The sequence below is a fragment of the Miniopterus natalensis genome, chromosome 8, assembly GCF_054644295.1.
Source record: "Miniopterus natalensis isolate mMinNat1 chromosome 8, mMinNat1.hap1, whole genome shotgun sequence".
In the NCBI taxonomy this organism is placed as follows: Eukaryota; Metazoa; Chordata; class Mammalia; order Chiroptera; family Miniopteridae; genus Miniopterus; species Miniopterus natalensis.
In genome coordinates this window covers 41,188,073-41,215,399 of record NC_142088.1, presented here as the reverse complement: position 1 = coordinate 41,215,399, position 27,327 = coordinate 41,188,073, and the positions used below count along the sequence as shown (strand labels likewise).

The following is a 27,327-nucleotide window of genomic DNA, read 5'->3' as shown; positions in this document are numbered from 1 at the left end:
TTCCCGCTTCCCCGGTCCGGCCCTCCCGCCTCCCGGTCCGTCCACCCCACTCGCGTGCCCTGGACCCGGAGAAGGGCCCAGAGGGAAAGAAGAAGGAACAGTGAAGGGGGGCGACCGCCGCCTGAGCAGAGCCCCTCGCTGTCCGGGCTGACTGCTTCCCTGGCGCCCACACCCTCGGCGAACCCCGGCCTGGGCCACGCGCAGCAGAGAGAGGCCTCGGGGCGCAGTCAGAGCCGCGGGGAGACAGCCCGAGCGGCAAGATAGCCCGCTGGACCCCACCCGCCACCCTCAGTTGTGTGGGACTATCAGGAAACAAACAAACAAACAAACACGAAAGCAATGTAGGAAAAGCAAAAGCTATTCTCTGTCCTGTCGTCTCTTGTCTCCTTTCGCTCTGTATCTGTGCGCTGACAAGTCGGGGTCCTCGTCTGTCCGCTGTCCTCACGCTGCGGCCTCTGAAAAAAGTCACCAGGTCCCGGGAGGCGAGGTCCAGCCCGGATACCTGGTGTGTCGTCCTTTCAGACCTTGTCCTGGGCCTGCCTAAACACCTGTTAGCTCGTTCGGGAACTGGGGGAACTGGAGGGGGGGTATTTATTGAGCAATGGACTTGGCCTGAGGCTGAAGGCCGGCCAGTGCGCGGCTCGGTGGGGCCGGCGGAGCGCGCTGTCCACACAGACCGAGTAATTTAACGCACCCGGGAAGAACAATGAGGGGGACCTGGTGATTTTTAATTTATACAGTAACTTTTGTATTTCGCTGGTATAAAGAGGTTGGAGCTGAATGATTTGCGTATTTTACGTGTCCCGTATTATTTCAAAAAGAAAGAAACGAAGCCAACACAATTTCTCATCTCGAGAAGAATGCTGAGTCTCCCTGCCTGGACCGGAGGGAAAGCCTGAATCCTCTCCTTAGGGAGAAAGGGAGCGAGCGCCGTGGGCGGCGGTGAGAAAAGAGGCGGGTGTGAGCGAGGGCCCTCCTGCCAGTGGGCTTTAAAAGAAGACAAAAGCAGCTTTACAACAACCCCCAGAGGCTCGACCAGAATGATGCCAGTCACCACCCTGACCGCAGTCTCCCGTGCAGGATCTAATCGCTGTACATATTGTTGTTATTAATTATTATTGTTATTGTTATTATTATTGTTCTGTAAACATGTTGCACAAGCTTAGCTTTTTTCCGTTCCGTTGTGTGTGGCCGTAAAACCTGATGCTTTGTGAAATGAGAATCTTGACATTTTACTTGTGAAATTTGGAAAATGTGATCAGTTGAAATCAACCATGTTTTGTGTTCTCTATGTCAAAGTTTAGTTTTATATTGAGAATGTTAACTTATTGCTTTGTATCTTGGAAAAAAAGAACTTTGTAAATAAGTTATAAAGTTTCTTTGACACAGTAAAATTATGGTTTCGAGAAAGAGCTGCCGTATGGTGTGCTGTGTGAGGAGCGCTGGGGCCCGGCCAGGCTTCCACCTCTGGGACACGTGCAGGGGCAGCGACTCTGACTCCAGAAGCCAGGAGAAGGGGCCAGGGCCCCTGGGGCGGCTCCTCTGGCCTCGCGCCTAGCTCCCGGCTGCGCAGGGGTCTGATCCCACCTGTGTTAGGAGGGTCTCTGGGAAGGAGGTTGAGGAACAGGTGCCGCTTGGCGGAGCCGGGGCTCGGGAACCAAAGGGGCTGTGAAGGCCGGCTGAGCAGAGATCAAAGCAGAACTCAGAGACAGCGGGCCAGCGAGATGTGAGCGGCCTCCACCCCCATCCCCGCAACACACGTCCAGTCACCTTGCGGGACACCTAGAAGCATGGAGACCAAGACACCCGGCTTTCCCCCTCGCCTCCGTGGGGATCTGGCCTCCGGGCTTTGGCTTGTCCGGAGGGCGCTGGATCTCGACGCGGAAAAGACGCGGCCAGACGCCGGAAAGGGACCGGAAGGACACGTCTGTCAGGCTGCCCCCCAATCAATCAGTGCGCTTCCGGGGACAGTCTCAAGGCGCCACCAGGGCTCTCCACAGACACTCCCATCCACAGGCCCCTTGCACAAGGAGAGACCTATTCCCGCCTAAGGATCCCGGGCTTTTTTTTCTGCTCCTGGGAGAAATGGAGGGGCCACGGGAGAGCCTGGTGGGCGCCGCTGACTTGTTGGAACCAGAGAGCTGGCCCAGTGGAGTCCCCTACCCCAGTTCCAAGCCGGGTCGTTAAGGGGGCACCTCCAATCAACCACTCAATCAGTTCTCTCCAGATAAACGTGAGCTGGGAGCAGGTATAAACAACCTGGCTTCCTCCTCGGCTGGTTGGCGGGGCGCCTCTGACCACCCTCAACCCCAAACCCTGCAGCCGAGCGGAGGAAGTATGGGGAAGCTGCGGGCCCCAAAGGGCTGCGTCCAGCGATTCCCGCTTCTCCCACAGCCGCCTTCCGACACTGGCCCTCCGCCTTTGGGGGACCCTTTGCAGCGCGGCGGGGAGCAGAGCGAGGAAGGCAGTGATCTGTGTTGTGACAAGCACCCATTTTTCAATTGGTGCTGGTGAAAGATCAGACGCGCCTGGCTCTTCCGACGCCCTTTGGGAAGGGGAGGGGAAGCGGCGGAGGAGGGGGTGATGGAGGAAGAAGGGAGGTAGTGGGGGATGGAGCCCGGGACCTCGAGGCCCCTTCTGGGCCTGGCATTGGGCTTTTCTTCTTCCGCAGGTCCCCAGAACCTGGAGCGCTAATGGGGGAACTGAGACCGCTGAGACCAAGGTGCGCGCGCGGACCCGCCTGGAAGCTGGAAGGCAACCGATTGCCCCGACTGCGCGCCGGCGCCCGCCGGGGCAGGACCTTCCTGGATTTGGCTTCCCTGCAAGATGTGCCTTTGCTAGAGGGGGATTTTGGCAGATTTCTCTCACGCATCCAACTTGGTTTCCTCAGACGGCAGCCAGGGCCCAATGCCTGAAGCCACGGGCAAGATCTATTTGGTCAAGCGGGTTTTAATACTTTGAGATATTAGCTTATACTAATTTAATAATCTCTTGCTAACAGTTCAAATAGAGAAATTATTAGTTTTAGCTCAACGAAGGCGGTCTTTAGTTAGGCTCTATTATAATTATAAGCGGTTGTACTTTTTAAAATGTTAATCTCAATATAGGCCTAATTAATGCTGCCTTGTTACTGACAAGTAGTTCATCAAATATCTGATTCAAAGATTTTCATAATGAGTATATTAATTAAACTATGAATAATCTAAAGGTGGTTATATTTAAACAATACCTCATTATAATGATTAAATACTGATTCTGAATATTATGTCTTAACAATTGTCACTTAGAAAACACAACCTTTCCTTATGTATGAGTCTGTAATGGCAAAATGCAATTTTGGGATTTTTTCCCCTTGTTCAAAAAATGTGAACCTCATTTTAAAACACTTCTGAAATAGGTTACACACAGCTTAATGATTATAAAAATGACTCTTTTCTGCAAAAAAAGACCCCAAAGTGCGTGTACAGCTGCAAACCCAAGAGGGTCAGCATCATTTCACTGTATTCTCTTCTTGATTACAAGCCGGGCCCATCAAACACAACATAATTACAGTAATTTCAGGTTTATTTATTCTAATGCAGTTTCCCCATCTCTCTGGTAATTATGAGCAATTTTTTCGCCCAGGGAATCTTTTTGCATTAACAAAAGAGATAACGCACTGAAAGCCAAATTTGCTGTGCATTGAGAAAAGGGGAAAAAAAATCAAATAGGTGCGAGCTGCCATCTCTGCAATTCTCCGGTACCGGAGCCGGCAAATTGCTTGCAGGTGTATGGAGCAAGCTTGTCAATGGCCAGGCCTCCAAATTAGCAAATGCACAGCGTCGAAGTAATGAAGACAGACTTAGCAAAATTGCCAAACAACAGATACCTCTTTAATATCTTCTTTCAGATGCACTCGCTCAAAAAGGGGTAGGGGTAGAAGCGGAGGGGCAAAAGCAACAACCCCAAGTCCCCTCCTCACTGGTCTTGGGTTTCATAAGCCTGAAACTGAGTGGTCTCACTAGTAGTTTAATTGTGGAAGAACCCAGCTCCTAAATCTAGGCAACATTTTAAAAATATGAAATGGGAAACATGTTTATATAGTTCACAGCTTTCCTTTATTGGCTACCATGTTTTATGTTTTCTTTTGGGGGATCTGCACCTATGTTTTCTTTGGACAGATGGCTCTTCAGACTTTCCTATTCTGCATTAGTTTTAAGAGCCACAAAAAAGTTTTAAAATCCCCCCCCCCCCCATATGAACAGAAGTACGAATTTATTCTGGGAGTCATTTGGTGTAGAAATCTCTCCCCTTGAAGACATCATCAATTTCTGTCACCTAAAGAAAACTAGATCTGGGTGCTGAAGACAGAACCTGAGATGCTTGATCCCAAGAAAAACTGGAGCAGAAAGAAGCCACCCAGGCCTCTGGTTTTGTATTTTTATCCTGCTGTCCATCTTTCATTCTGTATCTTTAAAAAAACCAATTTCAGGATTCTCTAGGTTTTGTCATCCCACCGCCTGGGTTAATCATCCTGAAATCAAAGGCTCAAGCGAACTTTTCTGCTCCTGATCCCTCAGGACCATAAGAACGTCCATCAACTGCAGTACAGAGGGTAAGGGTCTTTCCCTCCCACGACTCAAAGAAATCCTCTTTAGGTCCCCGGCTCCACAACACACCCAGACTCCAGTGTGGACAGGCAAACGTCCTAAAGGTGCCCTCCCCAGGCTAAAGAAACATGTCACCCCCCCACCCACTCCTTTCCTATTTCCCGCCCTCATCCCCCAACCTTCAGGGATTAACACTTCCTGAAACATCAAGCGTTTTTATAAAAAGGAAAAAAATAATCCTGACACCGTTGACAAGAAGTTTTGATGGAAGAATTAGCTGGTGCATACATAATCACTCCCCCACCCTCCTGCTCCCGGAGCGGGAGCCGCCGCGGCGGGCGCAGCTCAGCCTCCAACCCTCTGAAAAATGAAACCGGTTTCCACCCTTACCTTCTTCAGTGTCAATTTCAGATAATCTGGACACAATCTTTGCTACATCAAATCAAAAGGGTCGAAGGCGGCTTTTGGCTGGGAGAATGACAGGAAAGAAAAAGGGAGAAGAAAAAAAAAAAGAAAAAGGAAAAATAGGAAATACAAAACCGACCAAACCAGAGCAAAACAAAACCAGAAAACCAAAAAGAATCCCCCAGCCCCATCCTCCTATCCCGAGCGTAGAGTGGAAAGAGGTCCCCAGGACGAGGCGCCTCCGAGCGCGCAGGCTTTTTGCAGCTCGGCGCCTGCAGAATAGGACTGAAATTTTCGGCTATATAGCCTCTGTCTTTATAGCTGATGAAAAAAATTGCAGATTATTAGCATAAATGTTTACTCTTCATTACGCTGATGACATTGTGCACTCGAGATCTTGGTAATCTTTGGGAAAATTATGAGTAATTTTTAAAAATTTTAAAGCAGCAGCAGTTACCATGCAATTCAGGCTAATTCTGCGTAGGCTCCGAACGGATATAATTATCGAGGAGTCAAGATGTTATGCTAAAAACTATGCATTGATATTCCCATTTATTATGTACATACAACTTTGACAATGTTGATGCTTGAAATAGCAGGAAATTGTCTTGCGCAAAAATTACAGTCCATATTAGGACATCTGAAATTGCGAAGAATTATATAGTAATTGCAGGCTTTCAGATGGGAGAGCCAGAATGCTCAAACTAGTGCAAATGTGGATAAAATTACAGATCAGAGCAAAAATTAGGGGAAAAGGGGGTCTGGGATTTTTCAGGTTGGCTATAGGATTCCGGAAGTGTCTAATGCCACATGATTGCTGCAGCTTTAGGGGAGACATTCATGCCTCAAATAGCGCCTTGGCCAGGGTGGCTTTAATTGAATTTCTTGGGCTTTTTCTCTTAATAGGGGCAAATGAGAAAATTGGCCACCCAAGGCAAATAAATTTTCACTGTTGTCCCGTGAACATGTCGGCAAGAGAATCCCTTTCCCCGCGTGTCTGCTTTCTCAGGCTTGGATGCCCCCGAGGCCCTGGGCTCCCACCCTAAATTCGGCAACAGAGCGTGAAAGTGACTGAGCCGGATCCCCACCCCCCCACCCCACCCCCACCCTCTCCCTTTCTTTTTCTTTACAGTTCTCCCCTCCTCCTTCCTTAGGCCCCTTTCCCGGATTCTTGAAATCCCCTCCACAGCCCAGCCAGGTAGGTCTCTAGAATCCGCAGGCCGGGAGCCGAGGGCGGGAGGCGGGGAGCAGGGTGAGGGGGCAGCTGGTTGACTGAGGAGCTCTGTGAGGCGACTTAGCACCCCAAGACAGAGGGGTAGCTGTCCCACAGTGCCGGCGAATATGAGCCTCCTGTGTGGAGGCTTTGGGACCAGGAGAGAAGCAGCTCGACGAGGTCGTTGGAGCCAGCCCCCCATCGCCCCTGATGGCGCGCCCCAGAAACACTCCCCCCCCGGGCGGCGCTTCTCTCGGGCGCAGAGACACCCTGCGACTTTAAGACGCGGAGGCCGGGGCGCGGAGGGATGGGGCGGGGCGGGGCGGGGCGGAGGCCGCCCGGAGGAGGGGGCGGCCGCGCGCTCCGGGCGGGAGAAGGCTCCCCGAGTGCGGCCGCGGCTCTGAGCAGCTGGATTCGGTCAGGTGCCAGAGCCAGAAGTCCCCATTGTTCCGAAAGCGACGATTTCACCTCGAGGGTGTCTGAGACTCCAGGAGCACAAAAAGGAGGGAGGAGTGTTAGAGCGGAGGGCCCGCCATGTTTGCTAGGTGCCGGCGCCGCTCCGCGCTCCGGGATTACCCTCGCGGGTTCCACGTTCATCCTTCCCTCCCCGAAGTTCTAATCCTCTGTCCCGCAGCCCCAGCCCGCCTCTCGGAGCCATCCTCCACCTTCCCCGGCTCCCCGCCCAAACTGCGCCAAACCCCCTGGCCCCCCAGCTCCTAGCGCTGGCCCGACCCGACCCGGGGCACAGCCAGTGGCACCGGGACCCCTGAGGATCCCCAAAACGGAGTACCCCAGGAGCGCTTCCGCGCGGCTCGCCAACTGCTAAGACACCGCAGTGTTTGCGGTCTGGCCCGACTCGGAGGACCCGCGAGGAGCCGGAGCGGGAGCCCGAGGCGGTCCGGGAGGGAAGTCTCCCTGGAGACTGTGCCTGCGCTCCCACGTGGAGGCGCCGAGGGACTGCTCCTTGGAGACCTGCCTGCTCTTTCTTTTCTTGAAACAGTGTCTCCCTCGCCCCGCCCGGCCCCTGGCCCCGGGGCGGAATGTAACATCTTGTAATGTGGCAATCACTGACAAAGCAGTCCCCGGGAGGGGAACTCCCCGCAGTGAGGCCTCGCAGGGACCCCGGGCTTCCGCGTCCGCCCGCGCGGGTGTGTTTAGGGGCGGGGCAGCGGGTAAAGCTGGCGGGTCAGATCCCAGGTGGGGAGGGAGGATCCGAATCCGGGGAGGTTTTCCTGGGGCTGTTTTGGGTGACTCGACCCTGCCTGAGCCCGCGGGTCTCCCGAGAGCCCAGTCTGACAGGGCCAGGGGCGCGCCCCCCCCCCCCCGCTTCCCGGACCTGGGACCCCAAAGTCGAATGCAAAGGGATTTGTATTTTAGAAGGAAGAGAGAATCTGTAGCTTCATTCTCAAGGAGGTCTCTGATGCTACAACAGGTTTACAGCACTGGTGGTTGCTGTCCCTTGGCGGGAAAGGAGCGCGCTCGTGACTTTTGAGCGAGTGCCTGGGACCCTGACTCGGTGGAAGGACGCGGGAGTTGCCCCTGGGGTTTTCAGTCCGTGCGGATGACTTTTTTTAAAGGCAAGGGGGCTTACTGGTCCCGGTCGTCGTTTTCCTGGGGGGGGGGGTCTAGCAGTGGAGGGAACTGTTTGACAACTTCCAACACTGCCCCTTTCATCCCTCTTCCCTCCCTCCCTTTGCCCTACGAAACTGTTTGTAAACAAAGCTGTGGTCTTCTCGCGCTCTCTCCGCCCCCATCAAACTTGTTACTTCTCCCAAACTCGCCCCACCAGTCTCGGAAATCCTTACACAGGACGGATATTCACAATTTTCACAAGTAATACTGAAAAAAGCCTGAGGGGAAACTTCCTAAACGGTCCCACATTGCAGCCGCACTGATTAGGCCCGGGATCCGATCCCTTTCTTCTCTGCCCTCCCCAGCTCGGGGGCGGCGGGGAGGGCGACTGGAACTGGAGGCAGCGGGAGGGGGGTGTGACTGCGCTCCTCCGACCCCTCGGGGCCGGGTGGCGCACGGCGGGGCGCACGCTGGGGGTGGGGGTGGGCGGCGGGAATAGGAGGAAAGGGGGTGCGGGTGCGTCTCTGCTGCCAGCCTCAGGAATTGGAACTCAGTGCCAGCGCTCTGCAGGAGTTTGGAGCTATCCTGCCGAGAGGTGGAGCGGAGAGGGTCGGGAACCCCTCACTCTACGGCTTCCCTCCCCTGGCTTCCCAGCGCTTGTCATACCCTGTCTCTGGCCTGATATTTCACGCAAGCGAATGGAAGGGGGTTGCAATGAAGATTTATGTGTGTTCCTAGCGCGGCTGGTTTCCCAGTGTAGGGAGACGAGATCGCCGCTTCCCATTTCCATTTTTCACTCGCGCTTTGGGGAGCGCCGTCGGGCGCGGGGGGAGCTAGTCTGCTGGCGGCGGGCTGATCACAGGGCTCCGGGTCCCCCAGCGGGCAGCGAGACTGTGAGAAAGGCTTGCCAGCGCTTCGCCCCCGGCAGGGCTGGTGCGGGCCCCCGCCTCCCCAAGCCCGGCTTTGTTTCTCCCCTCGCTCACCCCTCCCCCACTCCTCCCTCCTCCTCACTCTGGGACCCAGGCGCATCCTCGCTTTCCCCTCTCTTTGCCCTTCTCCTAGTCTACGGAAACGCCCCCTTCCTCTGGCCCCTGCACCCTTCTGCCCTCTGTTTCGCGAGCTTCCCAGGGAAAGGCGCGCCGTGGCCCGGCCCGACCCCGCCGCCGCCGCCGGGTGCCAGGTTCGGTGACTCCCTCGAGTCTGTGGGGCCTCGGCCCACCCCAGAGCTGGGGCCGCCCGCCCTCCCGGCTCCCAGGCTCGCTCATGCCAAGGCCTGTTGCGTGATTCCAACTTGGGCTGACATTCTCTGCCCCGGGCGCTCCGGCGTAGGCCTCTTAATCATCTTGTCTGCTGCAGATCCTCTGCACCAGCCAATTTACTGCCCGGTTTCTCCGTGCTGGTTTCAGGAGGGGGAGGGGAATGCGCGCAAAGGAAGGGAGGGCAGACATTGGCACTCAAAGAAAACCACGGAATTTGGAGCTGGGGGGAGGGAGGACTGCAATGGGGATCTGCTAGGCAGCGGCTGCTTAGGGAAGCCAGAACCTCGGTGTCAATGGGATTCAGCCCAGGCCTCCCTAGCCTGGGAAAACACGCAGGAATGCAAAGGGACACAGGGTTGTGTAACCTCCCTGCTTTCTGATGAGCCCCAACTCCCTGGACCACACTCTGTTGTAAGGCAGGCTCAGTGCAGGCCCCAAAACAATCTGGCCAGAAAAGTTGGAATTCCTCTCAGGATAACCTCACTGAGCCTAGAAAGTCACTCCCATCTGATGTCTGTCTTTTGGCAGAGGTGAGTTGAAGACATACAACAAGGACTGCCTGAAAAGCCGTCCTAGAGGAGAGGAGGACTGGGTCTGGCAGGCATGGTTGTCTGGCTTGCCAAACTCCTCTCCAGTAGAGCCTGGCCCCTTCGGAAGGGATGCCCAAGGTTAAGTCTTCCATGTGGGAAAGGGCCAGAGGTCTCCCAGCCCTAAGGTGCTGCTCTTCCACACAAGATGAGGTTGGAAAGGCCTCTGGCTAACTCTGGGCCTCATAATTGCAAACAGAAGTAAAAAGCCTCCTTGTTTGGGGGCACCAGGCTCAAACAATATACGTACTACTAATAGCAAAAATGTATTGAGTGCTTACTATGTGCCAGGCACTGTTACATCGTTGCCTCATTAAATGCTCACAACACTGAGATAGCTGTTTTCATTTCTCCGGTGCACCGCAACACAGAGAGGTGAAGTAGGTAGCCCAAAGTCACACAGTGAGTGACTGAAACCAGGGAGTTTCCAACTGTATGCCCCAGTACTTTCAAGAAAAGGAACTCTAAGTTCAGGCCTGCATTACTCGCCTACCCCTGGTCTTTGCAGAGCTTGCCAGAAAGTAGGGTCACTTCCCAAGTGGGAAACTATTTCGGTGGGAAGGTGGCAAGCAGAGCTGAATGATGTGTGGACCTGTCCCCTCAGAGAATGTGAGGTGGAATGATGCCCCTTCCGAAGCAATGGGCATCAGTCTCCATGTGAGTGTGCATATGTGAGTTTGTGTATCAGTGTGTGTGAATTTGTGTCCCGTGTGTGTCGTTCAGTATGAGTGTGTATGAGAGTATGTGATAGTACTGATGTGTCTGGGAGAGTCACAGTGTGGGATTGCATCTGCGCTAGCGAAGCCTTGGGCACTGAGGTCGCCCTGCATTCCAGAGCAGCCAACCGAGTCGCCCGAGGACCCGGGTGACTCACTGAATTCTAGGCTCAGCCAGCCCCAGAGGGCTGCGGGACAAACCGAGGGGAGGGTCCAGTGTAGAGATCAGGCTCTGCTCCGGCTGCAGGTTCCCCGCTGCCGCTCCCAACCACTGCGTGGCCAGCAGCTGTGGCACCGAAGCACTGCGTGCCCAGCGCCGCGGCCCCGGAGGCCGCAGAGACCGCCCAGGAGCCGGGCGGAGGCCCCGGCGCCGGAGGGACCGAGAGGGCGGAGACTGAGCCGCCAGGCGCCGAGTGACTCACGGCGCTCGGAGCGGGAGAACCCCGCGTCCCGACGCGGGTGGAGGCAGCGCGGGAACATTCCGCCGGGGCCGTGACAGGGGGAGCCTGTCCTTGCCTCGCCGCGCGTCGGGCGCTCGCAGCTTTCTAAAGACGCAAATGTCACTCTCGGCTGCGCAGCGGCCGAGCTTCCAGGTCATGACACCGAGGTAAAAACGCACCCATCCAATGAAAACAATAATTTATTTAAATAATCTCTTCATATTGTAAAATCAACATTAAGAGCATGTTGTTTTCATAATAAATAACCCCAAAATACCTTTCATTTTAAGAACAAAGACTTTAGGATAAGATATAACAAATCCAAATCAGTAGCTTAGCTTAACTGAGAAAAATTTTAAGGGAAAAATAAACCGGAGGGGTTGCTGAGGTCGCTGCTAAACCGGAGTTTTCACAAGTGAGGGTTTACAAAAAAGTCTGAAAAGATGAGTATTTTTATACAAATAAATCAGTGGGAAAATCTGCACAGACACATTTATTTACAAACTCTATGTCGAAGTCCAGGCTAATAATCCTGAATAGGTTTTTAAAAAGATAATTTAAACACACTTTTTTTTTTTTTTTGCAGTGTCCACATATTAAAAAATCATTTTTTTCCCCCAACATCAAAATGAGGTCATCCGCAAAGGCACCTAAACTTTTAAAAATAAAAAATGAAAAAAAAAAACTCCACTGGTGATGGATGAGAGAGCTAAGGGAGAGTTCCCGGCTGGGAGAGAGCTAAGGCGGGGCGAGGGTGAGCCTCCGGGGGCTGCAAATGGCAGAGCCGGGGGGAAAGCGGCGGGCGGCCGGGGTCAGGAGGGCGGGTGGGGGCGGCGGGCCCGCGGGCTGCACCCCGGAGGTCAGTAACCCCGGCGGACTGCGCGGAGCCTGGAGGCCGGCGCGGAGAAAGGAGCTTCAGAGCGCCCGCGAGCCTCGCGGGCGGGGGAGGAGCCCCTTTCCCGGACTCAGTTCTCGGCCCGGGGCCAGGACGGCGCCGGACAGCCTCGCCGGGAGGGGAGGAGAGGAGACGGGAGGAGACGAGAGGCAAGTCTGAGGCGGGGCTCAGGTCGGAAGGGCGGCCGTGGCCCGCGGCCCTCACCACGCAGCCGCCGGGGACCCCCGAGAGGAGCCTTCCAGCTCCTGGGCGCTCGGTGGCGGCTCCTCGGCGCGGGGCCTGGGCCAGGCCACCCAGGGCCACAACCTCCGGGAGGGGTGGCATCGGCGGGCCAGCTGGAGAGACGCTCGGGCTTGGGCGCGAGCACTGAGTATAACGGGTCTCCGCTCTCTGTCTCTGACGCAGTCTCCCCGGGGTTAGAAAATCGTCCCGGCGCTCACCGGGGCGCCCCCGCCGCCGTGGTGGTGGTGGTGGTGGTGGTGGTGGTGTGGCTGCTGGGTCTGCGTCGGGTGCAGCAGCGGCGCCGCGGCCTGCAGATGCGAGGCGGAGCCCGAGGCCTGGTGGTACCACGGGTAGTTGCCCAGGAAAGCCGAGGCCGCGCTGCTCGGGCTGGAGCCGGAGCTGCCCGCGCCGCTGCCGCCGCTGCCCGGGCCGCCGCCCACCCGCTGCGGGGCGCCGAAGTCCCAGGAGGCGGGCGCCGAGACCGGCGGCGACGCGCACGGGGGCGAGGCGCTGGCCCCAGGGTGCTGCTCCGAGGGGATCTCACCGCTTTTCCACATCTTCTTGAATTTGGATCGGCGGTTCTGGAACCAGATTTTGACCTTTGTGGAAAAGGGACCCGAGCGTTAGTGGAAGACACTGGGCACCGGGCAGGGAAGGGGAGGAAGCGAAGAAAGACCAACAGCAATAGGTGGAGACCGGGCACCCTGGGCACGTAGGGGGGTCGCGCGAGACGGCCAGGGAGGCTGCGACGATTCCCTGCGCCGTGGGACAGCATCTCAAAAAGCCGGGGACAGGCGGCGTGTGCGCTGTGTTGGTGTTCACAGCGGGAGGAGGTCAGAAGGGCCAATTATTTTACCCGCTTAATCGGTAGCACAGAGAAAGGACGTGGTTCCAGATTTCTGCCCACCCTGTCCTTACTCTGAGAGATTTCAGCTGCGAGTGTAGAAGTTCAGGCCTCTCAAGGAGCGGGCCTCAAAAATCCTTAATATTATTTTTAATGCATATATATATTTTAAAACATTGTCCTTAACCGGCCTTCCGCCCAGCCATCCCAGACCTGCGCTCTCCTGGTCCATCTTCCGCCCCCCGCCCCCCAGCCGCGAGCCCTCACCTGAGTCTGGGTGAGGCCCAGAGACGCGGCCAGCTCGGCTCGCTCGGGCAGCGCCAGGTATTGAGTCTTTTGGAAACGCCGCTGAAGAGCCGCCAGTTGGAAACTGGAGTAGATGGTGCGGGGTTTCCGGACTTTCTTTGGCTTCCCGTTCACTATCCGAATTTCAGGCTCGAGGTCCTCTTTCTCTGCAACGATACGGAATCGTGAGAATCGCGCAACCGGGGCGCCCGAGATTCCCCACCCGCAGAGCGGCCCGCGGTGGGACTTGGCGGGAGCCGGGAGGCGGATTCTCAGGCGCAACTTCGCGAGGCGCGCACCGGCGCAGCCACGGGACCCGCGAGCTGGGCCCGCCAGCGAAGGGGAAGATAGGCGCATACTGGAGAGAAAGAAGGAGCAGGCGGCAAGGTAATGAGGTTACTAGGAGGCATGCACCGGTCCGGCGGGTGAGCACCAAGGGACGAGGGACGTACCCAATGACCCTCGGCCACCGGAGGTTGAGAATGGTGAAGGCGACGGACGGGCGCGGAGCAGGTAGTGTGAAAGGCCAGGGCTCCAGAAAGATCCCCGCCCCAAACATTTTTATCCCACCCATCGCAGTAGCTAAACCAACTTGGCGCCCTTGACGCCAGCGTTACGCTTACCAGGTTCGTTGTTGGCAGGAGACGAGCTGGTCCCGTAGGGCGCATAAGAGGTGTAGGCGGCGGTGTATCCCAGGTCATAGCCACTCTTGGCGGAATAAGGGACGTTGTTGAGGCCGCTGGCGTGGTACTGGTAGGAACCCATGTGCGGGTAGGGCGAGCCCCCCCCGCCGCCTCCGCCCACCGGGTGCTGCTGGTTGGTGTAGTAGCTGCTGTCTGTAGCCGTGGACACCGGGAGGGTCGGCGACTCCTGGGGCTTGTGGAGGCTGCTGCCGTTGCTGCTGCCGGAGCCCGCGCCGCCGCCGCTCGGGGGCTGCTGGTGCTGGTGGTACGTGCTGGAGGCCGTGATCTGGGTCGAGTGCATATCAGCCACCAGACTGTCAAAGACTCCAGTCATCCTGGCCCGGGACGGGGAAGAGCAGGGGTGGCGGGCCGAGCGGGGAAGCGAGGCGCCTCCTCCGTCTCTCCCGGGCCCCTCCAGCAGCCAATGTAATTACGGGGTGGGTAGGTGGGCAGGAAAACGAGAACTGTGGCAACGGTCTAGGCAACTCCTCCTCCGGGGGAGGCGATCACCGCGCACTGCTCGGGACCGCGGCGGCCGGCCGCATCCTCTCTCCGCCTCTCGGCCCCTCGGCAGCTTGCCCAACGTAGGCTCGGGCGGGGGCCGGCCGCGGAGGGGGGCCAGGGGTGGCGGGGCTGGGCCGGGGCTCCCGGAGGCGGGAGCAGGTGAGCAGCCCGCTGCGGCTTTACGATTGTCTGCGGGGCGGGCTCCTGCAGGGTGGGCATTTAACACTTGTCACGTGAGCGCAGACAACGTCACCTAGCAACAGCCAATCGGAAGCGGCGGGCCGCGGGGCGGCAGGCACCCCGGAACGCCCGGCGGGCGGGGGGCGGGTGTCGCGGCGCTGGCTCTGCGGCGGCCGCGGTCTCGGGTGCAGACGGGCGGCTGCTGAGTGTGAGCCGAGAGGCGAGGGGGTGGGGGCGGGGCGGGGCGGGGTGGGAGTGAGCGTGGCGGGCCGCGGGACAGGGCGTGAAATCGGAGAATGGCATTTCCCATTCAGGGTACAAGTGCCAACCAGTTGCAGTGACACGTGCCTTCAGGTCCGAGGTCAGCTTTCACACATTGGTCAAAATAAAGCGGCGCCGAGAGCCGCGCCAGCGCTGGCCCCGTTTTCCCTTGAAGCGCCTGGCACTTACTTTCCTTGTCAGCCACTCGGCACTTGACACAGTCCGTTGATTTAAATTATCCATAAACCACGTACGGTATAATAATACCTGCTTCCTAACCAGCCCGCAGGGATATTAGGACAATTAATTAGATAGTATTTAAGCGATATTCCTTGTTGCTTGAGAGAAAAGCTATATAAATCCAAAGGCATTGCGGCTAGTGATACACTATTTGACGTCATTTCCCCTCGTACTTTCCCGACCCGCGCAGACTGTGCCTTAGATGGCTCTCTGACACCCGAAAAGCCAGCACGGGGATCGATTTCCTCTCTAAGTTAGAAAGCAAGACCAGACCGACCACATGGTCTTCAAAGCTCATTTTAACTCTAACTTCTATGCTTTTCCAGAAGAGGAAATGGAATAATACTTAGGTGAGAGAGTCGTCTCCATACTACAAGTTTTGGTAAACTTACAGAAACAAATAGAAAAGTTTTTATATGAGGCATGTAACCCTGTTTTACAGTTTTTCTCTTCAGGACCCTGTTCCCCTCTATCGTTGCAATTTCTCCTTTTAAGTCGGAAGTGGTGACTTCCTCTGCATGTGTTTCCTGGTGGCTGGGACCGGTGGTCCGCAGTTGGGGGACACTCGCCCTTACTGGACTCCCAAGTCCGCAGTTTCTGCGGCACTACCTGCCTTGTGGCGCCACCTTCTGGGGTGCGCGCGGTTGAGACGGGCCCAGGAGACGGTCTAATCACGCCTAGGCGCCAGCCTCTGAAACCCCGCAAAAGAACAAAATAGTAATTAAAAGCCACAAAATTGTGCTAGTGCGCGCCATCTGAAGTACCCCCTTCCTAAAGACATCACGTGTAGCCGAAAGAACTTGTTACAACAACTGCCTAATGGAAAACAAGTTGATACTTTGAAAAATATGATCTTTGGTCTTCTTCCCCAGAAAAAGCAAATGTGTAATTAAAACTACAGCAGCCACACAGCTCAGCCTCTGCAGAATAATGAGGGAGGTAATCCGCCTTCAAATCTGCCTGGATTTAGTCCCCGGCCTTCCTTCTGGTTAATGGGGAAGGGTGAGCTATTTAGAAACGCGTTGGGAGGTGGGGCTTCGTTACCACCACGGACCACACCGCCTCCTCGCTGCACTCAGCCTGCTGCTTTGTGCTCCCAGTTACAAAATTAAGCTCTAGATGTTTAATCAGATTGTCTTTTGGTGTTTTGGCTCCACATTCCAAGTCTTGCTGTTACCACATGGTAGCTGTTTTGACCTTATATAGAAACTGTTCCTACTGAAAATGAAATATGAAAGATCCCTTTGCAATCCTCTCGCCTTCTCTGTGCTCCTTTGTTCCCACCCCGAGTGTGTCCTCCAGACCTTTTCATGGTGGTAAATTTGTTGTGTTTTATTATCTATGAGAACCTCCATCAATAGCCTAAAGTCGGGGTCCACTGAGACCTAGACAATGGCATCTTCCTGGAAGCAAATATGATTCCAGTTCTCTTTTTCCCTTTTAACTGGAAAACAAGGGACTGTGTGTGTATGTAGGAGAAAAGGAGAGAGAGAGAAAGAGAGGCAGACAGACGTTACAACTGCATTTGGAGAACCAAGTAAGGACTTGGGATATTAATTCTGATAGTCCAGACACAATTTGGGGTGTGCCCAAATTGCCTGATCACTGCCTCACTTTGGTCTCAGGTCAGGGAGACAGTGCTGTAGAAACTGACATTCCACCCACAGTTCAGAGCAGACTGCTGGCCTTCTGCACGGCGCTGAGAGGAGGTGAGGGGGAACTCAGAGTGAGTGTGGGGGAATGCAGGTGTCTCTTTTCCGCCAGACTTCCTCCTCTGCTTCAGGGCAACTTTCTCCCTCTTTTCTGCTTTTGGTTTTCTTTCTCCTCCAAGGCATTCTTTTAACCCTCAGGGACCTAGGGAAGGATGGGGGAAGGAGGGACGCTCAGTGTCTCTGCTCTGGCCTTGTTATGTTTTCAGTCTCACCTCGGAGACAGTCTTGCTTTGGATCCTGTGCCCACCAGGTGGTCGCTGGGGCACTTTACCTGGCCACGCATTCTTACAGTCTCCTTCGTGGACCACCCCATGTCCCCACTCTGCACTCTCGCATCGAGGGTCCCAGAAACATGGGTTGCTGGGGCCGTTGGCCTGAGAGGCATTCTTCTTTCCTGCCCTGAAATAGTAGCTCTAGGGACCTGCGTGCTCCGAATCTCTTTGGGGTTCCTTCTGAAACTCAAAGATACTAGGAAAGGGTGGGGGTTCAGTTTATAGGGGCCTCCTATTTCCACCTTTCCAGAACCAGACTGGTCATGTTCTCACCCCTTCCTCAATGGTCACTGTATCTTCTTGGGGACAGCTCTCACCCAATCCTTTCTCATTGCTAGTGTCCTCAATCTGGTTTTCTCCGCTTGCACCTAGAGGGACCTCCAAGGACTGGGGGTGCCGTTGGCTCCTTCCACCCCCTTTGGTCCTTAGGCAGCCTGGATCCCTGACTTTCCTGTCTGCATCTTTGGATTTCACTTTTTTTTTTTTTTTTTTTTCTTGCACACGCTGGGTGAGACGACATAAAGGAAACACACCCATGGGGGGCTCAAGAAAACTCTTCTGGGACCATGAGTTGGACCCAGGGTTCTGGGACAGTAGGAAATGACAGTGCAGAGAGTGGACGGCCCTCAATCCTCTGCCTTCTGCTGCCCTGGCATCCCCCAGCCGCATCCCCTTGCCTCCCCTTCAGCTCAGAGACCCTCTGGGATTTTCCCACCTTTATCGGCCCCTCCCTCTACCTCTCTCTCCATCATCTCCCCCGTGGGCTTGAGGGTTTCAGTCAGCCACTCCCTTCCCACCTACCATGCCAGGCACTGTGCCAGGTGCTGGGGAATCCGGTCCTCCAGCGGCTTACAGTGAAGTGGAAAATGCGGATATATTGCCACAACTAATAGTAATAGCTAGCATTTATTGAGAGTTTACTGAGCACCAAGAGTTCTGTCAAACCCTTCACCTTCCTTATCTCACTGACCCCTGGGAACGGTACTATGTAATGGGTGCAGAATTACCCACATTGAGGAAACCGAGGCTTAGAGAGACCAAATCACTTGCTTTAAGGACAGAGGCAGGACTGGAACTCGAGTCTGGGCCGCAGAGGCAAGGCTGCTGCGGCTCCTGCCTGGGTTTCTGCCCCGGGGATCCCTGGAGAAGGCCACCCCACACCCACCTCTCCGGGCTAGGTGCTGTGCGCGCAGGCCCAGTGCGAAGGGGCACCGACAGGTCTGAAGCCGAGCGCGACCCTCCAGCCCCAAAACCGAACTGGAAGGAGCGATTTCTCCTCGCGGAGACTAGCAGATTCGCGGGCGGTGCGCGGAGGGATCCCCAGACCGACCCCCGGCAGATCCGGGACCCGAGGGTCACCCGGCGGCTGGCGCCCCTCTGGCCTGACAGGCGAACGCGAGTTTGCGACGGCTGTTTTGTGCGGGCGAGGCTCCGGCGAGGATCCCCTTGCTGTGGGCTGGAGTGCGAGCAAACCCGAGGGCCTAGGAGAGTGGGCAGAGCCTGCGCAGCCACGGCCAGGGCCCTTCGTGGCCGCGGCGGGGCGTTGCGTTGTCAGTTTCACATACTCGTCCGACGTCCTGATTCACTTTCGCCGCCGGCCTTCTAGGTCTTCCTGCCCTAGCGGCGCCTCTTTAACTTTATTGCCTATTCAGTGGCTAAAGCAAAGAGAGAAAGTTAGGGTTCCTGGCCCGCAAGGGCGCCCAGCAGGTCCCCGAGCCTCGGAGGCGCTGAGGCGGTGGCCTCACTGCGGGGTCTGAGCTCAGAGGCCGGCGGGGCGCTCAGAGCCCAGGGGCCAGGCATCGGCGGGCGGGAGCGAGAAAGGGCTCCGCCCCGACGGCTAAAGCCGCCAGGTCCTGGCCTCGGGAGGGATGCGCGCGCTGATGGAGGAAGTCACCCGCCCCATCCACCACCACCAAGGAAACAACCCTCAGATCGCTGTCAGCAGCACCCACAGTGCAAACAAATGGTTCTCACGAGGTTTGTTCTCCAACCTGAAAGAAACGATATCTGATGGTTCCCGCGCCTACGCTCCTGCTCTCCAGCTCCTGGCGCGCGCTTGGGAACGTCTGGGCCCCTGCGAGCCGAGGTGCGACACTCTCCGGGGCTGCGAGCAGGAGCCAGGAGGGGAGAGTTGCCTGGGTCCTGGACCCGCCCGTACTGGGTGCTGGAACCACGTGTGCCGCGTGGGCTCCCGCTGCCAGGGTGACAGGGCGACTCCTCCCGTTGGAGCTGGAGGTGAACCCCTGTGCTGAGACTGACGCTCACCGCCTGAGGGGCGCAGCGCGGGCGCTGGGCGGTCAGCTACAGCATGCTTCTGGAACTTGCAGGGCCAATTTCACCTTCTGCTCCTAGGTCCCTAGTCAGACCCATTTCCCTTTATTGTCTGTTCAGTGGTTAAAGCGCAGCCCGCAAGCGCGCACATCCCCCCGCCCAGGGCCAAATGGGGAGGAGGTAGGAAGGAAACGTTTGAAACTTGGAGTACCCTTTTGGCTACACAGACTCCTTTCTCTCCCGCCCAGCCTTTCCTTTCACTCCCTCTCCTTCCTCCTCTGCCACCCCAAAAGGACGCGGGGTCTGTGCTGAACCCTGGGCTTGGGAACAAGACTTTGCTGTGTTGAACCACTTTTGTTACTGTGTGGCCTTGGGGAAAGGGCTTAAATTTTTTTGTGCTTTATCCTTAGCTTCTATAGAATGCAGGTAATGATAACAGTACCTTCCTTTTGGGATCACTGCCTGGGAATACGTCATGTGTTTTTTTCATCTGCTGTCCATTATTCTGGCTTAGACTCCACAGGTTTTAAGAGGCTAAGGTAAGAGTGTTGCCCCACTTCCTTGCCCCCTGCCTGCCATAAGGAAGCCTCCCCCAGGACGTGGAGCTAAGGGCAGATGCTGCCGTAGAGCAGAGCAGGCTGGGCATTGTGGCCTGGGCCTCCCAGGTGGCAGTGGATGGTCCAGGTGTGCTGGGAACAGGCCAGGCTCTGGGGATGCAGGGAGCACAGGGCTGCCTCCTGCACTGAGCTGAGGAAATGTTCTAACACTGCTCCTACTCCCTGTGGCCTTGCACCACCCTCATTCAGTCTGCTGGGCAGAGTCCCACGGTGCCCAGCTTTAGGTAGTTTCCCTGTGTGACATTACCACCCCACCCCCCCTTCTGCTCATCTACTTGAAAATGGAAAGAGAGGTCTGGAGAGGCCCTAAAAGTTATTCACAGGGGACTGACTGTTCCTCTGGGTAGCTATGCTCTGCACTTTGCATCCTTTTTGAATAAAATGAAATATTGTTTTAAAATTACAAAGGAGCACAGAGTGATTGTCAGAGAATCAAACAGTATTAGAAATATATCAGAGTGGTTAAAATTATAGACCCAAATTCTAATGGGCTCAAATTCTGACTTGGCCATTTGCTAGCTGTGTGACCTTGGGAAAGTTATTTAACTTCTCTGTGCATCAACTTAGTGTTCAATCAGAGTAAAACTTCATCATTTGGACTAGTGTTGGATACTTGTGGGATAGACCAAGTGCTGTCTCCCAAAATATGATCTTTGGGGGAACACCATCTCCTAGCCTCCCTTACAGTTAGGTGTGATGGTGTGACTGAATTCTAGGTAATGAATGGAATAGGAGTGGATGTCATGTGTTCACTCGTGGGATGAGACCTTTAAGATAGAGTTGAGACTCCTTCTCGCTCTTTTTCTCTTCCACTAGCTGGAATCAGCTTCAACTATGCAGATGACATGGCCCTAGAAGAATCACCTAGGGGACCCTTCAACCCTTGCCTTGGAGGTTTACCGACCAAGAAATAAACTCATATTTTAAGTTACTGACTTATGGAATCTATTTTTAAAAATATATTCACTTTGGAGTCACAAAAATAGAGTGCTTAACTTTTGGACTCCAGCACATTCTTTTTTAAAAAAAAATTTTAAAAAATATGTTTTGTTTTAAAGAAATATGTTTTTATTGATTTCAGAAAGAGGAAGGGAGAAGGAGAGAGAGACAGAAACATCAATGATGAGAGTCATTGATCCGCTGCCTCTTGCATGCCCCCTACTGAGGATCCAACTCACAACCCAGGCATATGCCCTGACCTGGAAGCCACCCTGGCTCGACTAAAAATATGTTTCTATTGATTTTTTAGAGAGAGAAGAAGGGAGGGGGAGAGAGAGAGAGAAAGAGAAACATCGGTGTTTGGCCTGAGATCAAACTCACAACCTGGGCATGTTCCCTGACCAGGAATCAAACTGGTGACCTTTTGATGCCTGGGACAGCGCTCACCCAACTGAGCCACACTGGCCAGGGCAACCTCTAGCAAGCTCTTTAGTGGCCTTGCATCATCACATTGGGTGGCTGGGATCTATTTTTTTTAAATACAGCAGCTTATCTTGTGTAACTAATATGACCTTGGAGTCAGGGTATGATGACTTTGTCAGCAAATTGCAGGAAAAAATCAGAACATCTTTTATCTGTGAAAACCAGAGATTGAACTGGGAGCTGAGCATAGATTTCAAACCATTTGATTTCTAGGTGAATTCAATCCACGAATAAAAATAGGTTAACACAGCTGGTTGTTGTCATTAGGAACTTAAGTTTTAAAATGATCATTAGTGAGGTTCTGGCAGGTCTAAGCCCAAATCATGTGTTTCCTTTTAAAGGTTCTGGGCTGCAGAGATTTTGTCACCCTGCCATGTGGGGCCCTCCCCTCCATGTCAGTGTCACTCTTGCCTTGAGCACATACTTATGCTTAGGAGTTGTCATGAGGTGGTAAGCCCACTTTCTACTACAGTCTTTTTTGGATGCACAGTACTGAAGCTAACGGGATGAGCCAAGTTAAAGGCAATACAAAGGCAAGAAGTGCTATTAATGAAATGACTTAAATCAGGAAAACAGAACAAAATAGGAAACTTCCCACTAAAAGGGCACCAATGGCTTTCCTTTGAGGAGAGTATACAAGCTTAAGTAAAAGGACTTTGAGATATCATTTTGGACCATTTCAAGACATTATTTATGCTTATTTCCCAGTGCTCAGCTGTGTTCTTCTTGCCCTTGTCACCACATAGCTAAGTTCTAGATTGATGATATTATTGGTTCCATTTAGAACTGAGTTCAATTTATCTCCATTCTCTAGAAAAGGTGGACTGCTAATGAGCCGCGATAACTGGTGCCTAGTATAAGTCTTAGATGACACCCAGTGGTCATTTAGGGTCTTCATCTACAACAGCCCAATTCATAGTAGAGCCAACACATTGCACCTGTTAGTATAAGGGAAGTGCTGTTTACTTTTTAAAAAACGTCATCGTAACATAATAACTGAACCCTCACACCCTCCACAGAGAGACATCCTGTGAAGAAAGTGGCAGCTGAACTACACAGCCTGGTCTCTTGTACACTAATAGTTTCACCCTGGACATTTCTAACTATGTAATTACCTGCCCCAGCTGAGCTCAGTGGAGGGTTCCATTACACTCTCCCTCCCTCTCCCCCTCTCCTCATTACACCTTTGATACTGGACCTTCTAGCCTTCTTAGTTACCATAATCCAAAGAACAGCTGAGCAAATCCTGAGATGTTTAAACAAGATTTTTCTGAAGTCTTGGGATAACAAAAGGGAACTATCAAAAGTAACTTGGACATAGATGATGAAATGTTATAAACTCTTCATTGGAATAGACCATTTGTATCTTGTATGCTGAATCCCTACCACATAGTGAGCGACTGAATGAAAAAAAGTGACATATAAGAGACTTGAAGGATAAATTAGAGTTAACTGAGTAAACAACAGAGAACATTATAGGAAGAAGGAATTGTATATGCAGAGTTCAGAGGCTAAAAAGGACGTTTGAAGATCCAAAAGAAGGCCAATTGGGTGGGATCACAGTGAGTGAGAAGAGGGTGCAGGACGGGGCTGGCCAGGTGGGCAGAAACTAGATCTCACAGGACCTAATAGGGTTTTGGCCTAAGAAAATTGAAAAATCTAAATGTTTAAAACACTAAAAAATTAAACTTCTTATTTTGAGGTAGTTATAAACTCACATGCAATTGTAAGAAATAATAAAGAGGCATCTTTTGTACGCTATATTCCGTTTCCCCCAATGGCAATGTCTTACAAAATTAATAGTACAAATCACAGTCAGGAGACTGACACTGATATAGTCAAGGTAACAGAATGTTTCTATCACCATAAGGATTCCTCTCTTGCCCCTCTAATGTCACATCTACCTTCCGCCCGCCTCACCTCCTTCACCCCTAGGGGGCAATGACTAATGTGTTCTCCATTCCTATAATTTTGTCTTTCAGTAGTGTTATATAAGTGGGATCATATGACTTGGAACCATTTGGGACTGGCTTTTCCCCCCCTCAGCATAATTCTCTGGAGATTCATCGAGATTGTGTGTATCAATACCTTATCCCTTTGTGTTGCTGAGCAATATTCCATTGTATGTGTGTATCACAGTTTGTCTAATTACTCATTCACTGAAGGACACCCAGGTTGCTTTCAGATTTTGGTTATTATGAATGAAGCTGCTATGAACATTTGTGTATATGTTTTTACGTCAACACATGTCTTCTCTGTGATATATGCTCAAGAGTACAATTAATGGGTCATATGGTAGCTGTATGTTTAGTTTTTAAAGTAACTATTATGAGATTCTTTCCCCACCCTAATTCATATGTTGAAGTCCTAACCCCTAGCACCACAAAATGGGAATGTATTTATAAATTTTATTTTATTTATTGATTTTACAGAGGGAGAGAAAAACATAAATTCATTGTTCCATTTATTCATGTATTCATTGGTTGCTTCTTGTATGTGTCCTGACCAGGGACCAAACCCACAACCTTGGCATATTGGGATGATGCTATAACCAACTGAGCTACCAGGCCAGGGCCAAAATGTGAATGTATTTGAGATAGGGTATTTAAAATAGCAATCAAGTTAAAATAAGGTCATCAAGGTGGGCCCTAATTCAGTATGACTGTGTTCTTATAAAAAGAGGAGATTAGGACACAGGCACACTCAGAGAGGGAAGACCATGTGAAGACATAGGAAGAAGACAGCCATCTATAAGCTAAGGAGCGAGCTCTCCAAAGAAATCAACCCTGTGATGGAGATGTTAGCTAACACTGTGATGATAATGACTTTGCAATATATACATGTATAATATCAACACTTTGTATACCTTAAACTTACAGAATGTTATGTCAATTATATCTCAACAAAGCTGGGGGGAAAAAGAAATCAATCCTACCAACACCTTAATCTTGGACTCCTAGCCTCTGAAGTTGTAAGTAAACACATTTCTGTTGTTTAAGCCACCCAGTCTATGGTACTTTGTGATGGTAGTCTTAGCACACTAATATACTGCCTAACAGCCAGAGTAGCTGTACCCTTTCATATTTTCACCAGCAATATATGAATCCAGTTTCTCCACATCCTTGCCAGCATTTGGTGTTGCCATTATTTTTTATTTTAGCCATTCTGATAGATGTGTAGTGTATCTCGTCATTTTAATTAACAGTTTCCTAACAGCTAATGATGTGTTTATTTGCCAGATGTATATTTATTTTGGTGAAATGTGCCTTTATATCTTTTGCCCATATTCTAATTGGATTGTTTGCATTTTTACTATTACGTTCTGAGTGGGGTTTTTTTGTGTGTATTTCAGTCTTTATTAAATATGTTGTTTGCAGACATTCTCTCCATTCTGTAGCTCATTTTTTCATCCCCCTAACAGGATCTTTCACAGAGTTCTTCTCTTTTTTTAAAAGAACACTTTGTTGTCTGGAGAGTGAACTATAGAAAGGACAAGAATGGATGTTGGAAGATCAATTAAGTGGTTTTCCCTGTACTTTAGATGCTGTGTGATGGTGGCTTACACTAGGTTGAGAGAGGGAAAACGTTGAGACCTGAATGAGTTCCAGAAATACTTAGGGAGTAGAATGAATAGAATTTGGTGAGAGGGAGGCATCAAGGCTGACTCCTAGGTCTTTGCACGAAGAACTAGAGGGACGGTGGTGCTATGTCTCAAGACGGAGGATATTGGAGCTCCGAAATTGGGGAGGACACTATGAGTTTAGTTTTTTAAATAAACTTTTATTAGAATATAGTCATGCTCATTTTTAATTGAAATATATTTGATATAAATTGTGTAAATTTATGGTGTATAACATGTTGATTCGATATATAGTCTAATAAAATTGCCACTGTAGTGATAGCACCTTTGTCACATGATTATCAACGCCGAGTTTAATTTTGAACATACTGAGTTTGAGGTGTCTTTATCATTTAGCTGTTGCTATGTCAAAAACTACCCCAAAACTCAGTAGCTTCAAACAGTAAGCATTTATTATTGTTTATAAGTCTATGGATCAGCTGATCAGGGCCAGGCTCAGCTGATCCTGCCTAGGCTTGCTCATGTGACTGTGGTGGGCTGAGTGGTCAGTTGAAAGCTGTCTTGTCAGGAATGGTCTCAGTCACAAGGCTGGTAGTTAGTTGGCTGGCTGGCAGCTGGGGTAACCAGGGTGATTGGGCCACGTGCCTCTCATCACCTAGCAGGCTGACCTGTGCTTGTTCACATGGCAGTGGCCGCGTTCTGAGAAAGGGGTGAAATGCATATGCCTTTGAGATTTAAGCTTGGAATTTGCACACTGTCACTTCCACTGCATTCTATCGGCCAAAGCAAGTCACAAGGCCAGCCCGGATCCAAAAGGGGAAGTAGCCTCAGGATGACCCACTCATCTTGGTTTTGGCTGTGGCTTTCCTGGTTTTAGTACTCCGAGTCTCCTGTCCCAGGAAACCCCTCAGTCCTGGGCAAATTGGGATGGCTGGTCACCCTAAGTAGACTCTATTTCTTGGTGGGGAGAACTGCAAAGTCACATTACAAAGAGCCTGGTTGTAGGTGAGACAAAGAATTGGAACATTTTGCAATCAGGCTGCCACAGAGTCTGTGAGATAGACAAGAAGTGGCATCAGGTATCATTTGGCTCTTAGAAGAGAGGTCTGGTGTGGGGATAGATGTGGCGCGTAATGCATGTGTGTGTGTGTGTGTATGATGAACATTTATTGAACAATTGAATGACAGGTACTAATATAATAATTACTTAATTTTAATCCTCACAAATTACTAGGAAAATATATATTTATTCCCATGTTACAAATGGAAGTAGGAGTTCAAAGCAGTGTTTCTTTTTTTTTACTTAAAATTTTTTAATCCTCATCATCATCCGAGGACATGTTCATTGGTCCTTAGAGAGAGGGGATGGTAGAGAGAGAGAGAGGAACATCGACGTGAGAGAGAAACATCAGTCATTTGCATGTGCCCAACCAAGGCCTGGGGAGAAACCCGCAGCCTGGGGTGTGCCCTGCCCTGCCTGGGAATGAAACCTGAGGGCTTCTGATGTGCGGACGCTGCTCCGATTCACCACCCCGACGGAGCCACACCAGCCAGGGCAGTGTTGGCTTTTGAGATAAAAGGTAAGCAAAATAAAAGGGAACTGATGGCCAGGGATAGAGACAGAAAAACTACCAAAAGCTAATATATGGCCCCCAAGCACAGCAATCGTAGGCTAATTAAATCAGAGCAAGTATCCTGATACACCTTGATTAGGTTCCGATGGATGCGGTAAATTGTTAACGTTCAGAATGAGCCTTGAGTAACTTTGATAAAGTTGAAACATGTTCAGAATGCATTTCTAACAATTCCAATGTGGTCAAAGGACATACTGTGTAGGATCCTAATCTGTTGAAATTTATCGATACTCTTTTTATGGCCCATATAGGGTCTGTTTCTGTAAATGTAAAGTAATACGTGTGCCTGAAAAGAGTGTGCATTCTGTAGTTGGGTATATTCTTCTATAGAGTCAATTAAGTCAAGGTGGTTAATAATATTGTTGAGAATGTCTATGTTTTTACTTTTTTGGGGGGGAACTCATTCTAACAATTAATGAGAGAAGGGTGTTAAACTCTTTAATAATGATTATGTTGTTTTTCCCTTTAATTTCATCAATTTTTTCTTTATATATCTTGAAGTTTTGTTACTAGGCACAAACATTTATGACTTATGTCTTCCTGATTAATTAAATCTTTTATCATTGTGAAATGTTCCAATATATCTCTGGTAATACTCAGTCTTGAAGACTACGTTATATGATAATAAAATGTCCAGTTCAACTCTTTTTACATTTATTGTTTGCAGGTATGTATTTCTTTATATTTTTTCCTTTTAACCTCTCTGTCTTTATAGTTAAAGTGCCAAGTGCTATATCCATGAGAGTCTAACCAGAAGATAAAAAGTACACAATCATTTCAACCAGGAAAGTTTAACATAAAGAATTATTAAGTAAAATTGAGGATTGGAATAACGAGGAATTGGCTAGTAAGAAGTAAAGGAAATTCTAAAGACTATAAGAATAGCAGATATAGTAAGTAGCAGCCACTATCCCTAAGGCTGAG

The 27,327-nt window shown here is 51.7% G+C and overlaps 1 protein-coding gene across 1 annotated transcript; it reads right to left on the bottom strand.

Moving 5' to 3' along the window:
- Positions 1 to 12,092: 12,092 nt before the first annotated feature.
- Positions 12,093 to 14,216, bottom strand: DLX2 (distal-less homeobox 2). Its single transcript, XM_087819413.1, has 3 exons — positions 13,651 to 14,216; positions 13,010 to 13,194; positions 12,093 to 12,497 (listed from the first exon to the last, which is right to left on the bottom strand). The coding sequence occupies exons 1-3, from the start codon at positions 14,042 to 14,044 to the stop codon at positions 12,093 to 12,095; spliced, it is 984 nt and encodes a 327-aa protein (XP_087675539.1). The 5' UTR covers positions 14,045 to 14,216.
- Positions 14,217 to 27,327: the final 13,111 nt, after the last annotated feature.